The 14,806-nt window shown below is 42.2% G+C and overlaps 1 protein-coding gene across 8 annotated transcripts in view; it reads right to left on the minus strand.

Moving 5' to 3' along the window:
• Positions 1 to 6,407: 6,407 nt before the first annotated feature.
• ppargc1a (peroxisome proliferator-activated receptor gamma, coactivator 1 alpha) overlaps positions 6,408 to 14,806 on the minus strand; it is a 45,530-nt gene continuing 37,131 nt past the window's right edge. For 5 of the 8 annotated variants that reach the window (XM_036987602.2, XM_036987598.2, XM_036987604.2 and 2 more), the window contains 4 exons: positions 14,674 to 14,794; positions 10,666 to 10,790; positions 10,160 to 10,311; positions 6,408 to 7,928 (listed from right to left, as the gene is read on the minus strand). In XM_036987602.2, coding sequence (XP_036843497.2) covers positions 7,825 to 7,928; positions 10,160 to 10,311; positions 10,666 to 10,790; positions 14,674 to 14,794 — 502 coding nt within the window. In that variant the 3' untranslated portion in view covers positions 6,408 to 7,824. The remainder of the gene's footprint in view (positions 7,929 to 10,159; positions 10,312 to 10,665; positions 10,791 to 14,673; positions 14,795 to 14,806) is intronic. The other 3 variants (XM_036987603.2, XM_036987599.2, XM_036987605.2) reach the window with 1 other exon arrangement.

Here is a 14,806-nt window from a genome sequence, read left to right on the forward strand (position 1 = left end):
CCCCACGGTGGCCGCGGCGACTCATCTTTCTGCTGACATCCCGGTGTGGAGGAGTTGCCAGCCCCAGCATTCTAAAAGGCCTGCCGTTGCCCGGAGGCACGCTAACGCTGTGGTACCATGCACAGCGCAGGTGCGTCTCGTTGTGCAACCGGCTCCTCCTCTACCATTCAGACAGTGGCCACAACTGGAGACCTATCAACAAGCGAGGGTTCTAGCCCCGTCTGGGGCTTTTCGCCAATCGTTAATCCGTTTATGCTTGCTCTTTTCCCTTCCTCTCCACATAGTTGGGCCACATCTGATTCAATCTATCTCAACTTTCCCTTTTATGTTGTTCTAATTAATATGGTACGTCTTGGGCACACTTGCGGTAATTAGCATTGTTTTTAGCAGGCGACACACAGCAGATGGTGATTGAAAATAGGGATGAGTAGCTCAATCAGCCACCATTTGTCTGTAGCCATTAATTATCTAGGAGAAGTATATGTTCATGGTCCCCAATGTTGATAGTTTGGGAGGCAGAAGAATACTGTCCATCTGTTGCTCATTACTCTTTAAAAGCACAAAGTGCTGCAACACAACAGTTGGAGTAGGGAGCGTGTGATCGTAATAGCTTCGTCATGATCATCTCCCCATTACTCGCCATACAATAGACAACAGTCTTGATGACATATAAAGGCACTGTTGGTGATGAAACAGTTCTGGAGCCTTTAGGGATTCATGGAGATACTGTATATAACCCTGTCAGTGCTAGTCGTGTGACATAAGGTTAGAAGGTTCAAATCCACGTTTGAAGGCTAGTCTTAATATACTTCTCAAATTGATTACTTCAAGGGCAGTGATGTGGTAGAGGCCAAAAACATAATAATATACTGCACCAAAATGATCCTTTGATATGATCCAATGAGAGCAATATGAGGTGGGAATCCCAGTTGTTAGCTCACATGACCATCACGGCACCATGCCACAGGCAGGATTAAAGAAGCTGTCACTCTCTTTTTATGTTAACCGATGGGAGTTGCAACTCTTTGCCATCGGCTATGGGAATCATCACGATGACATGATATTTCAGGCGAAGACAATATTTAGCTTCTTCCACCCATTTTGGCAAGACTCGTTGGAACTGGCAAGCACGGGTTACGCATGGCTAGAGGTCAAAGAGTGTAGACTTTGCCTGGTGACAAAGAGGGAACAGCACTGCTTATCAAATCTTCTAAAAATAAAACATAGGGAGGAGAGTGGAGGTTGGGGGCTCAAGCTGAGGTAGCTTTGAAATAAAACAGGAGAGAGAACTACGGAATCCAGGGACCTCACCTCGCCCGCTTCTCTCTTTGATGGCATTCCATCATCACTAACAGTTCGCAAAATCCTGCTTCATATCACACACACACAAAAAATTGTCCCCTACTCCCCAGTCCTAATGTTGTCACTTAAGTTATTTTTCATAGAATTATACAGGCAAATGATTTAACTGGAATGCCAGTTTCACACTATTCGCAAGAAGAAACATTTTCCTTCTGAGATGGATTTTTTCAAATGAATCATGTGCTTCCCTGAGAATAAACTGTTCCTGATACTAAATTACGGGTAGCATTACATGTTCCACCCCAGAGCCTTTAATTAACTAGTCGTGTGTAGCCTTATCTTATTTTCACAGATTTTTCTTCTTTCACCCTGACACTGTACGGGAGAGGTACAAATGTGTGAGAAATGCGTGAGAAAGGGTCAAATGTTGTATTGTATTTTTTATTTTAATAGAATCTAAATCATCATGTTTGTCAAAAATTATACTGCCTTAAAAAGGTATTCATGTCTTGAACATGTTATTGTTATACATTTTCAATGTGACTGTGATTAGACTTCAATTTATGCCCAAGTTTAATTAGTCTATCCACAGAGCCCTTGAAGACAGTGTCAACCCTGATACCAGTGCTACGCAAGGAAGTGCAGGAAGGACGATGGCTACCCTGCAACTCTAAATAATATCACCTGTTTTGTCGGAGGGAACCAAAGCCGATCAAACCCCATTATCTGCAAGACTTCCACTTACCTTCAACCACAGTACAGATAGGTGCTTATCTTACTGGTTAATAATTTAAAAAAAAACACATAACAGATAAAGTCGGCCATCCTATCATGACGGGAAGGGGAGGAGGGACAGGGAAAAGAAAGGGAATTGAGATTTCCTGGGACAGTTTCATTCTGTGGAAAGGGCAAGCAGGGAGAGACCTCCTGCTGGAATGCTGAGCCGAAATGAAGCCGGCCGCCTCTCTTTTCCTCCGGGGGCTAAATGGCAGCCCTTAATAAAAAAAAACACAATCAGACCCCCAGCCTTAAAGTTTAATGCACATTCCTCCCATATTTCCCGTCACACCGACAGAGAAAGGTCTGGGGGCTCCCAGCGAGACGTCCAGCCACGAGGCCAACCGGTGGCCGATACAACGATGCAGTCATCACCTTCGTCAGTACTCTGTCTGCCAATTTGTGGACTTCAAATCAATTTGTCCCCTCAACATTATTAATTAACTTGCAGAGTCATGGTACGCAGGGCTAAAGTTGTGGACACTGACGACTAGGAGAATATACAGCATTTTCAGGTGATAGGAAATTCAAAGAGGGGAAAGTTTAGGTCTAATTGAGTTCTTGTTCGAGACTTGTAGCTACACTTGCCGACGTTGATACTTTCGTTTCATACAGTTTCATACAGTTACAGTAACCTAATGCAGATAGATGTAGCTTTGTGAAACCTAAGGTTAATGCTTACTACTACTGGCAGCGTGGTGTCATTTCTACATTACTCATCTCATATGTATATACTGTACTCTATACCATCTACTCCATCTTGCCTATGCCGTTCTGTCCCATCACTCATTCCTATATCTTTATGTACATATTCTTTATCCCTTTACACTTGTGTGTTGTTTTTGGAATTGTTAGGTTAGATTACTCGTTGGTTATTACTGCATTACTGGTTATTACTGCATTAACATCTCCTAACCATGTGTATGTGACAAGTACATTTGATTTGATTTGATTTCCAACATTGCACCCAGTAACACAGGTACAGTGGCTTCCGAGAGTAGTCACACCCCTTGACTTTTTCCACATTTTGTTGTTAGTCTGATTAAATTGAGATTTTGTGTCACTGGCCTACAAACAATACACCATAATGCCACGCGACGTGGAATTATGTTTTTAGACATTTTTACAAACAAATTAAAAATTAAAAGCTGAAATGTCTTGAGTCAATAAGTATTCAACCCTTTTGGTTATGGCAAGACTAAATAACTTCAGGAGTAAAAATGTGCTTAAATCACATGATAAGTTGCATGGACTCACTCTGTGTGCAATAATAGTGTTTAACATGATTTTTTAATGACTAACTCATCTCTACCCCACACATACAATTATCTGTAAGGTCCCTCAGTTGAGCAGTGAATTTCAAACACAGATTCAACCACAAAGATCTGGGATGTTTTCCAATGCCTCGCAAAGAAGAGCATATATTGTTTTTTCTAAACAAAATTAACAGACATTGAATTACACTTTGGATGGTGTATCAATATACACAGTCACTACAAAGATACAGGTGTCCTTCCTAACTCAGTTGCCGGAGAGGAAGAAAACCGCTCAGGGATTTTCCCATGAGGCCAATGGTGACTTGAAAACAGTTACAGACTTTTATAGCTGTGATTGAAGAAAACTGGGAATGGATCAACAACATTGTATATAATTAGTCCACAATACTAACCTAAATGACAGAGTGAAAAGAAGAAAGCCTGTACAGAATAAACATATTCCAAAACATGCATCCTGTTTGCAATTAGACAAAAAACAAATTCTAACATTTGTGGCAAATTATTTTTATATCCTGAATACAAAGCACTATGTTTGGCGCAAATCCAACACATCACTTAGTATCATTCTTCATATTTTCAAGCATGGTGGTGGCTGCATCATGTTATGGGTATGCTTGCCATTGGCAAGGACTAGTGAGTTTTGTAGGATAAAAAGAAACAGAATAGAGCTAAGCACATTCAAAATCCTAGAAGAAAACTGGGTTCAGTCTGCTTTCTGACAGACACTGGTAGAAAAATGCACCTTTCAGCAGGACAATAACCTAAAGCCAGGCCAAAGAAAGACTGGAGTTGCTTATCAATACAGCACTGAATTTTCCTGAGTGGCCTAATTACAGTTTTGACTTAAATTGGCTTGACAATCTATGGCAAGACTTGAAAATGGCTGTCCAGCAATGATTGACAAAGAATTATTATATATTGTACAATCCATGTGTGCAAAGCTCTTAGAGACTTTCCCAAAAAGGCTCACAGCTGTAATCGCTGCCAAAGGTGATTCGAACACGTATTGACTCAGGGGTGTGAATACTTATGTAAATGAGACATTTCTGTATTTCATTTTCACTACATTGAAAACATTTCTAAAAACATGTGTTCACTTTGTCAGTTTGAGGTATTGTAGATGAGTGGGGGGAGGGGGACGACGACGATGTAATAAATGTTTCATTCAGGCTCTAACGCAACAAAATGTGGTATACGTCAAGGGGTATGAACACTTTCTGAAGGCACGGATACGCCATCACAGTCATGCAGTGCCGATTTTTAAATTGCTCACAATGATGCTTGAATAACACAGTCTTACCATGACAATGAGAGAGGAAGCAGGGGGGATGAGACGGTAAAGAAAAGAGGCACATGAAAGGAGGGTTCCAGGTGAGTTTCTTTCAAACACATTTCCCTTTATTGGCATGGTGAGGCTGATGAGAATTGCACATAAAAACAAAATTCACAAGAAAGTCATACAATAGGTAGAACCACAAAGGCATCGGTAAGGACTTGGCAGAAGGCAACGTGGATAGGACACAAACAGGTAACAACCCAAAGCAATACCCCAGCCCCCTCCCACCCCCCTCTGCCCAACACACACACACACACACCTGCCTATAAACACACACATGCACACACACGCTCACACCATTGTCCTTCCAAAAGAAACATGATCACCCAACAAACGTTTAAGCAGTGGCAAATTCCTCAGTAGTTCACATTGTTAAAATGTCTGACACAGTTGACATTTTGAGGACCATAAGGTGTTATAATATATTACTACTCTAGGCGATTTACAAAGCAGATTTTTTTTATTTTATTACAATGATTAAAGCCACATCTATCAAATGGGACGCGACACCATTACCCAAGCGCTGTACATAAACTGAAAAATATGTTGAAATACAGGTGGACGGGGAGATTCCCCCACCACTGATTTTGCCTCTGCATCAAGGAAATGAGCTCGTTTTCATCTACACAAGTCAAACTTCATGAAAGGTGGCCTGTGATCAGCGAAGCTTTCATACAAAAGAGTTCTACCTCTTGCAATGTAGGCTGGTTGTTCTTGTTACTTAGCTTGCACTATAAACAGGATATTAATTGCACCAGAAAGCACAAGGTTACCTTTAATGTCACGTTGAAGGTGCTGTGGTATCTGGACTGTGTGGCAGCAGCGCCTAATAGAAAATGGCGCGGCTCCATGCAGTATTGAGTAGTTTCTCTAGGCTTATAAGATGTCATTCAAGTAGTGCCATTTAGAAAGGAGAGCCTGATATCCAAAGTACTATGCGCTGTATCGGCTGTCATCATTTAATAGCCATGCGCTACACAGACAAATGTTTTGATGCTAGGATGCTTGTTGTTGAACACTACAGTTTTAACAGTGTGTTTTCCATGGTATTAGTTTACATTTGTACAGTTGCCACAATGTTCTACACAAACACACGGACCTGAACGTACACTAAATGGGCAAACACGAGTGTTGAGCAAAATATTCTGTAAGTGTTCTCTATTGGGTGATAAGGGTCATGTGACCATGCTAAGACACTGGAATGGAATCCCTGTATGTTGCCAGCGATTGGGTAATGGGTCAGGGTCCAAAACCACACAACAATATGAGCTAAAATACAACTTTGAAAAATAATTTATTGCTTTTTTATATACTTTTTCTTTCATTTATATTATTATTATTTTTGTAATTATTGTGAATAATGTCAATATTATTATCATCATCATATATATATATATATATATATATATATATATAATATATATTACATATATATATATATATATATATATATATATATTTTGTACATCAAATACAATATTTTTTTAAATTCAGGAAAGAAAATTGTAAACTTTTGTTTGGCATTCACATAATCAAGCGTGTGGAGCAACGAAACAGATTTTTACAGTGTGGTACAACAAAAATACCTGGAAAATCATTTTATTGCTTCATGTTCTACGGTGTATAAAGGAAAATAATGTGGTAGACATTTTGTCATGGCTGCAAACCACTGCTGTGGAGACAGAAATCACTTGGACAATGAGCAGCATATCTCAAGATGGGCCACTGTCGAGGAGATTATAATTGATTTTTTATTGTTTCTGAAAGGCATAGAATGTAATATTCCCACATTATTGTACACCTTACCCACTGATTGTAAGTGAAATAACAAAAATCTAATAACAATATAAATAGCAAAAATGTGTGAGGTACACCATGTGAGATGGAGAGGATAAATATTTTTGATTCAAATATTAAAATAAATAGATAAATATGCATGGTTTATCCTGATTAAACAGATTTAACATAGTACTAGTCTTTTCTCACTGAGAGTAAAATTATCAAAACCAGAACCATAAAAAGCATTGAAATCAAAATGAATTGATGTGTATATATATATATATATATATATATACTGATTGTTTCAGAAATATTATTAAAAATGGGGTTTGTTTCATTACAATCATGAAAAAACACGTTAAAAATGCATTTTATACTTGTTGTATACGGAAAAACACTGATTGAGAAACTTTATAAACAGATAAAACTATACATGGTTAACTTTTTTCCCCCAACAAAATAATTCTTAAAAAAGGAAATTTGTTCACATGCTCCATCAAAATGAGCCTCCTATACATTTTTACAATCATGTCATGTCCTCTGAACTTCATGTAGGTGTACAATATGTCTTACATCATTGTAATAACTACAGATCGACATTCTTAATTGAGAAAATGTCTTCATCGTTTTAAAAAGGCTGCATTTTACAGTGCATAGCTGTAACAAATAAAGAACTTTGTTTGATATGTACACAAAATAAAAATATTCCTTTTGATAATATCTGTATATACAGGGCTACATTTTTTTGTCCTGAAAATCTAGACAGCAACGTTATCTTGAGCCTCCAAGATACGCTTCCCTATAGTCTCGTTAATAACGTAACACCACATCCCAAACACCAGATTAAAAAAAAACAAAAAGAATAATCAAGGACAAAAAGAAAAAAGACTGAACGAGCTGCACATGTTTCACCACTCAAAGCATAGTTGGGTTTTTGTAGTGCTTGGAGAGAAAAAAAAAATCTCATGAATGTTTTTGTCTTTCACTGACTGTTGTACAGCAGTAAAGCACACACATCTGTGTACAGGGTTATGAGGATTCACTGGCTTTCCAGGTACTGTCTCTTCCCAGCTTCTTCAGCAGCTATGTTCATGTAAACGTTGTTTTTAATATACTTTTTGTTTATATATATATATATATATATATATATATATATATATATATATATATATATATATATATATATATATATATATGTCTATATATATATATATATATATATATATATATATATAGGTTCCTCTTTATATACTCTCTTACATAGAGTGTAAAACTTCTCGTAGTCAAAGGACAGAAACATTAGTGAGGTATCAAGACATCCCTCTTGGTAGACAGCGGCTGCTAGAGCACTTGTTACCTTCTCAAGCAGCGCTGGGCCTCTCTCAGCAAGCTGTCAAAATCCATGGAGTCATACTTGCTTTTAGTGGAGGCTGGATCAAAGTCATCAGAATGGGAATCTGAAACCAGAGATTCATTTTGACATCAGTGTTAAGCAACCTAAGTGGTCTCCTGTAAGTCGCTCCGGATAAGAGCGTCTGCCAAACGACTAAAGTCTATTGTAAATGTCTCAAATTGTTGCTGGACACAAAATACCTGTCTCACAGATCAAGGCAAGTGGCACGTCTACGTCAATCTCAAAGAACCCATCTGCATCTGTTACTTTTCAATAAGTCCCAAAGTTATCCGTGCTCCCCTCCAATATCGCTCCTGAAATGAGGTCTTTAGACACAATGTTTACATGATTCAAATGCTCAGGGTGGAAAATAAAGCTTTTCCTGACACCGAGTGACAAAAAAAATCCCAAACTGAGCGAGTGGCGGAGGCATCTATTTTGAATGGTCAGCGCGATAATAAACAAGTGTCTTATCTCTCGTGGCAGACAGCTTCACAAATGGGGCCCCCACACAGGCTGCGGCAAACTTTGAGAGCTTGAGAAATGGGAATGACCATGGCAAGCAGGAGATGCCAGTCGTGATCTAATGCTATGGCCAAGGGGTGGATTGTGTCACGCCGCACACCTTGACGGATGAAAAATACCCCTGCGCACTACTTAGAACTAATGGACAGTGTCTCGGAAAACAACAATAAAAAATAAAAAAATTGAGACGAGCGCGCCGGGCAAGATTGAGAGGAGGGACTGAGGTCGCTACCGCATGACATTATTCAAGTTCCCTCGCTTTGGACACTACGCTTTTCTCTTCTCTTTCTTTTCGCCTTCCTTTTTTCTCCTACTCCCGTCACGGGGCAGTTTGGGATAGCCTGAACTAGTTTTTCTCTCTCAAAAAAAGAGAGGAAGCAGAACGAAGGTCTTTCTTCTCATTCCGAGAGACTGATTAGCTGTCTTAGCGCTCCATGTCTTTTCTCAAGGACCTCGGAAATATACAATAATGCCTTCATTCCTTTGAAGAACATGTTATTTTTTCCCTCTGCCATGAGCTACTGACCTCCCAGTGGCCCTGTATTACAACATTCCCCATTTCACTCTCTGTCAAGGGATGAATGGCGAGTGGAATATGGGAGCAACTGTACAAGCCCCACTCTGCATCATGACCTCTTATGGCCACACAGGACAGCATCCACCTTGGTGGACTGACTGACTATTTACACATCGATGCCAAAGTGTCTACCCTCTTATTGATACTATACAATAGTATAGGTAGAGGATGAGAAAGAGAAGGATGGACCAGCCATATTCTATTCTTGTTTTCAACATCGGCGTCTGTCGAGGGAGAAGCAGAGATATTTTTTATCAATGTCTTGCATTATTTGTCATCCGGCACCACGTCCATCTGAACATCGAGTCCAGTCTTTCATGCGGATGAGGTTTCTTTTTCGGTGCATGCATGTGTAAGTACCTTTTCCTCAGATGAATCGACTAGCTCTACCCGTGCTTTTATGTCGACGGCACTTTGTAGGGCTGCCGTCTTAAGAACCCGAGCCTGTGTCTGTCTTTGTCTATAAGTGTCGCACGAGGAAGAGATGGCTGATTATTAGTCAATCAGGCCTCCGCTGTCAGGCTCGTTTCTTCATCCCCCCCTTCCCTCCCGTCAACCCTTCATCCTTCTCTCAGTGGATGACACGCTGCTAGGTACCACAGCGAGGTCTTTCCTCTGTTGAACGCCACAACAGCTGGCAACAGATGGAGGCTCACCCAGGAGGGATGGGCTGATGGGACTTAACCTTGCCCCCCTCCACCCTCCCCTTCATCCCACTCCCCCCTCCCTCTCTCCTTCCATCTACCTCTCTTTACCCTCCAAGAGGACCAGAGCATAAACTATACATCACTGTATATAGGGTATCAAAACAAAATCACAGATAAGCTTTTAAAGAATCTTGCGCTCATCTTTCCAATTACTTGTGCATTGACTAAGTAGAAAGATATAGGCTGTGAGCAATGGAATGGAAGAAGGCCTCTCGATTCCTCGAGATATACTCCTATATGGGCGGCGGTAGAAGAGCAGTTCTATTCCTGGACTGGTACACAGAACCGTGGTGCCTCGAAGGTGAATTGTAAAGCTTGGGGGTGTGGGGGGGGGGGGTAAGAGTAAATATATGCTCTTTCATTTTAAAAAGGTGTCACTTGAGCCTATTTCTTTCCCAGCTTCCCCCTCCATCCCTCCCTTTGACAGTCCGCCTGTATTAGCCGTGGCTCTGGGGTTCTCCCGAGCAACAACAAAGCAGAACTTACCCAAGTCTGTATAATTCGATTTGCAGAACTGCTTTTGTCCACCGAAGCACAGCTCGAACTGGGGCTCGTTTGACCGGCGCAAGGTGTGTCCGTTTTCAAGGGCAGCGAAGGCGTCACAAGTGTAGCGGTAGGTGATGAAACCAAAATTGTCCCTGCAGTCGGGAATAGAAAAAGTACGTCAGGGCCTCCTCTGTTAGTGGACATCCACACTATTTATTTATACAATAAAATGTATCTGTAGGGCTCTTTTTAGGCTAGGAACAGATAAGATGAATAAAACATGATTGGAATGCATACAGCTCCATCCTGCCCTGCGTCTCCACTCGACTTTGACATAGAAGTCGATGCAAAGCCCTGAAAGAGATGATGCTTTTCTGTGTTCCACCTAACCCAGATGGTAGGAATGAATGGACACAATGTATCACAATGAATCCTATTACCTCCCTATATAGCCAACACACACGCATGCACGCACGTCACACGCGAACACCGTCCCGGGGCCTTACCCGTCATCTCTCAGGTTCACGGCACACTCTTCGATCTCGCCGAAGACTTCAAAACGCCGCTTTAGCTCGGTTCGCGTGCTGTCGGACCTCAGTCTCCCCACGTACACCACCCGTCTCTCCTCCTGCTCATTAAAGGATAGAAAGAGAGAGGGAGAGAGATAAAGGAGGAGTACTTCCCTCTCGTCCTGTTTCCTTCCCTTTAGGTTCACTCGGTGGCCGTTATGAACTACTCGGAACACCCGGTGGCGGGCGCTGACGTGAGGCCACCCTTTTGTTGCTCCCGTCTTGTTTTGTTCCTCCTTGATTGGTTGGGCTGTGCTAAATACCTCCTCTTATCCGATAGGACAGAGAGGCTTTAGCGATCGTCTTAGATCTCCCTGTTCATTCACTTGTCTTTTCTGTCTTTGTTTCTGGCCCATATTGAACCGTATATTTTTTTTCAATCCAGTGACAAATATCAGAAGGAAGCCTTTTCTCTTTCCATAGCTCGTCCTCTTTCGTTATAGTCTCAGAACTGAAAATGAGTTAATGAGTTGTTTATGCCATGCAGTAGGCTCCAGTTAATATGCCATTTAGAGAAACCTGTACGAAACACCATCAGGAACAACAGGAGGCCGGGGAGGGGGGGGGGGGGGGGGTCACACAATGTTCCTCGAACCACAAAGGACATAAAGGTCACAGCGGCATAATTTTGGACCTAAAGCACGAGGCTGCAATCATGGTTTTGAGAGCAATTTAATTGCGTCTGCTAATCATATAATGCAGAGCAAGCTTTAGGGCTACGTTGTATCACTGGTATTATTTACTTATTCACTCATTTACTTGCCATTACTGGGGCAAGTCTATTGGGATCCATTCAAATTTTGAAAGCTACCTCAGGCCACTGGTAACTTATACATGTAAATCAGTTGCCTGGTACTAAAACTTAAAGTTCACCTCCACAAAGAAGCTAAACTAAGGATCTGTCCCAAATAGCACCCTGTTCTCTATGTAGTGCACTACTTTTGACCAGAGTGCTATGGGCCCTGGTCAAAGGTAGTGTACTATATAGGGAACAGAGTGCCATTTGGGATACATCCTCAATGGCAAGACATAAGCTCCACTACTTAGAAAAAGAGAAGAAAAAAAAGACAAATTAACCGGAGTGTTCTTTTTCCCTGGCTCTTCTTCACATACAGTTTGCTGAACTAGTTATTTCATTCCTGACAGCTGATAAATATGCCGGCTTTCCAAGACGGCACCCAAGGTAGAGTCCTGCATCGGGTCTGATATCCACAGGTCCCTATGTTTGACCAGCAAAAGAAGCTGCCGGGTGGAATGAAAATATTCTTTCAACCCGCGGGTCGGCTTGTGGTTCAGAACAATTATACTGCAGGTAGGAAACAATCAAGTTTTTTTTAAACGAACCCAGGACCATGTTGTTTTGCACTGTGTCGCAAATTCCATTCGGTGAATGGTAAGGCAGACAGGCTACCAGCCATACATGCAGCGAATCAGGGAACTGTCCATTATATGTGTGGTGCTGAAACATAAAACCGGTAGATGGATACACAGCCTGCAAAGCATATTTGTTTATGATAGGCTAATTCAGTTTATTATCAGTTAATAATCCAGGCTGCATCACATCCGGCAGTGATTGGGAGTCCCATTCGGCGGCGCACAATTGCCCCAGCTTCGTCCGGGTTTGCCCTGGGTAGGCCGTCATTGTAAAAAAAAAATTGTTCTGAACTGACTTGCCTAGTTAAATAAAATAAAAAATATAATAATCTTATAATGTTAATTCAGGCTTTCGTTTAGACCATATCAAGTTTAAACCTGTGTGGCTGTTAAAAGTTTGAGTATAGCATACTAAATTAATCTATTTTTGCAGCCTATATTCGATTCTGGGAATTGTTTATTTAAGTTTCAATTCAACTTTTTGAATATCTAAACAAAATTGAATGCAAAGGTTTTGTTACAGTATGTCGGTTATAGACTTTCAGGAGGTAAGATGGCTAATGAAAATGCCCTTTTCTTCAGAACGATTGAGTTGTCAATATGCCGCATCTCATTGTGAAAATAAAATATATTGCTCTTTACTAATGGCATGGTTTTCATTTATCCAAATGTTGAATAGACACGCAGACAAATGAAGTCATCGGCTCTCAGAACAATTCTATGCCGATGGGTTGGGTTGTGGAGAAAAATCTGTCCTGATGTCAGGTATCGGGTGAAGCTCAGAATTGATGGGTCCGGCGTGGGGCGGGTGCGGCTCAACAAAAACTGCCCTGTGCAGGACTCCACCCCAAGGCTGGCAGTCAGTGCACGTGTGTGTGGCCCTCACATCCGCTTGCCTCCCAAACCTCTACTGACAGCTTGGCTTTGCTGCCCATAACCATCTCGTCTAAAATGTATGCAGGCTAAAGCTGTGCGTGTGTGCATTACTTGACGTGTGCCTTTATCAGTCTCTGTTAGCATGTTCCAAACGAGTGCAATACTAAACAGAGAGAAGGGTTGAGAATTGATATTCATCCCACTTTGATTAAATTCAAACTAGATCACTAGAAAGATTTATATTTTAAGTGTACATTTCCTTGGCGGTGAATTTCCCTTTTTATCCCTCCTCTCACTCTTGCCGTTTCTAACATGTGCCCCTGTGGTGTGATTAATTAGAACTGACACCGTTCCCAGATGCCGGAGACTTTTAAAAATACACAACCTGGAGATAAAGAGGAAACGAGTGGAGCCCTGAAAGATTCAGTGACTCACTTTGCATGTATTCATTCATTAGAGAGGAACAGTAGGCAGGAGGCACGGCCACGGGCCCACAACTGTCTGCCCTGTCTAGGTAGTGAGACAGCGATGGGTACAGCTGGGAGATATTAATGCCAGGCTGCTGTTAGAAGGATGGATGAGAGAGAGAGAGAGAGAGAGAGAGAGAGAGAGAGAGAGAGAGAGAGAGAGAGAGAGAGAGCGAGCGAGAGAGCGAGAGAGCGAGAGAGAGAGAGAGAGAGAATGGTTGGGAGTGTAGACAAAGGCAGCGAGAGAGAGAGAGAGAGAGAGAGAGAGAGAGAGAGAGAGAGAGAAAGAGAGTGGTTGGGAGTGTAGAGAGAGAGAGAGAGAGAGAGAGTGGTTGGGAGTGTAGAGAGAGAGAGAGAGAGAGAGAGAGAGAGAGAGAGAGAGAGTGGTTGGGAGTGTAGAGAAAGCCAGCAAGAGAGAGAGAGAGAGAGAGAGAGAGAGAATGGTTGGGAGTGTAGAGAAAGGCAGCGAGAGAGAGAGAGAGAGAGAGAGAGAGAGAGAGAGAGGGAAAGAATGGTTGGGAGTGTAGAGAAAGGCAGCGAGAGATTGAGAGGGAGAGAGAGAGAGAGGTTGGGAGTGTAGAGAAAGGCAGCGAGAGAGAGAGAGAGAGAGAGAGAGAGAGGGAGAGAGAGAGAGAGTGGTTGGGAGTGTAGAGAAAGGAAGCGAGAGAGAGAGAGAGAGAGAGAGAGAGAGAGTGAGTGGTTGGGAGTGTAGAGAAAGGCAGCGAGAGAGCGAGAGAGCGAGAGAGAGAGAGAGAGAGAGAGTGGTTGGGAGTGTAGAGAAAGGCAGCGAGAGAGAGAGAGAGAGAGAGAGAGAGAGGGAGAGAGTGGTTGGGAGTGTAGAGAAAGGCAGCGAGAGAGAGAGATAGAGAGAGAGAGAGAGGTTGGGAGTGTAGAGAGAGAGAGAGAGAGAGAGAGAGAGTGGTTGGGAGTGTAGAGAAAGGCAGCGAGAGAGAGAGAGAGAGAGAGAGAGAGAGAGAGAGAGAGAGAGAGAGAGAGGGAGAGAGTGGTTGGGAGTGTAGAGAAAGGCAGGGAGAGAGAGAGAGAGAGAGAGAGAGAGGTGAAGAGAAAGAGGGATTGGATGGATGGGAAAGTAGAGAGATAGGCAGAGAGGGCAAGAGAGAGAGGTGAAGAGAGAGCGAGGGTGGGTGGGAACGTAAGGAGATAAGCAGAGGGAGAGAGAGAAAGATCAGAAAAGAGAGAATATAAGAAGAATGACAGGGGAACTCACTATTGCTTTTTCACTTTGCCTCTCCCTCTGCTCGGCCCTCTGGGACTCCCTCTTCTGGTAGTCCTGGCGATACTCCTCCCGCTTCAGACGCTCGTGTTGGTATTCTTCGTAGCTGTCGTACCTGCGGAGGGAC

The sequence above is a fragment of the Oncorhynchus mykiss genome, chromosome 9 (assembly GCF_057628025.1).
Source record: "Oncorhynchus mykiss isolate SJ-2025 chromosome 9, ASM5762802v1, whole genome shotgun sequence".
In the NCBI taxonomy this organism is placed as follows: Eukaryota; Metazoa; Chordata; class Actinopteri; order Salmoniformes; family Salmonidae; genus Oncorhynchus; species Oncorhynchus mykiss.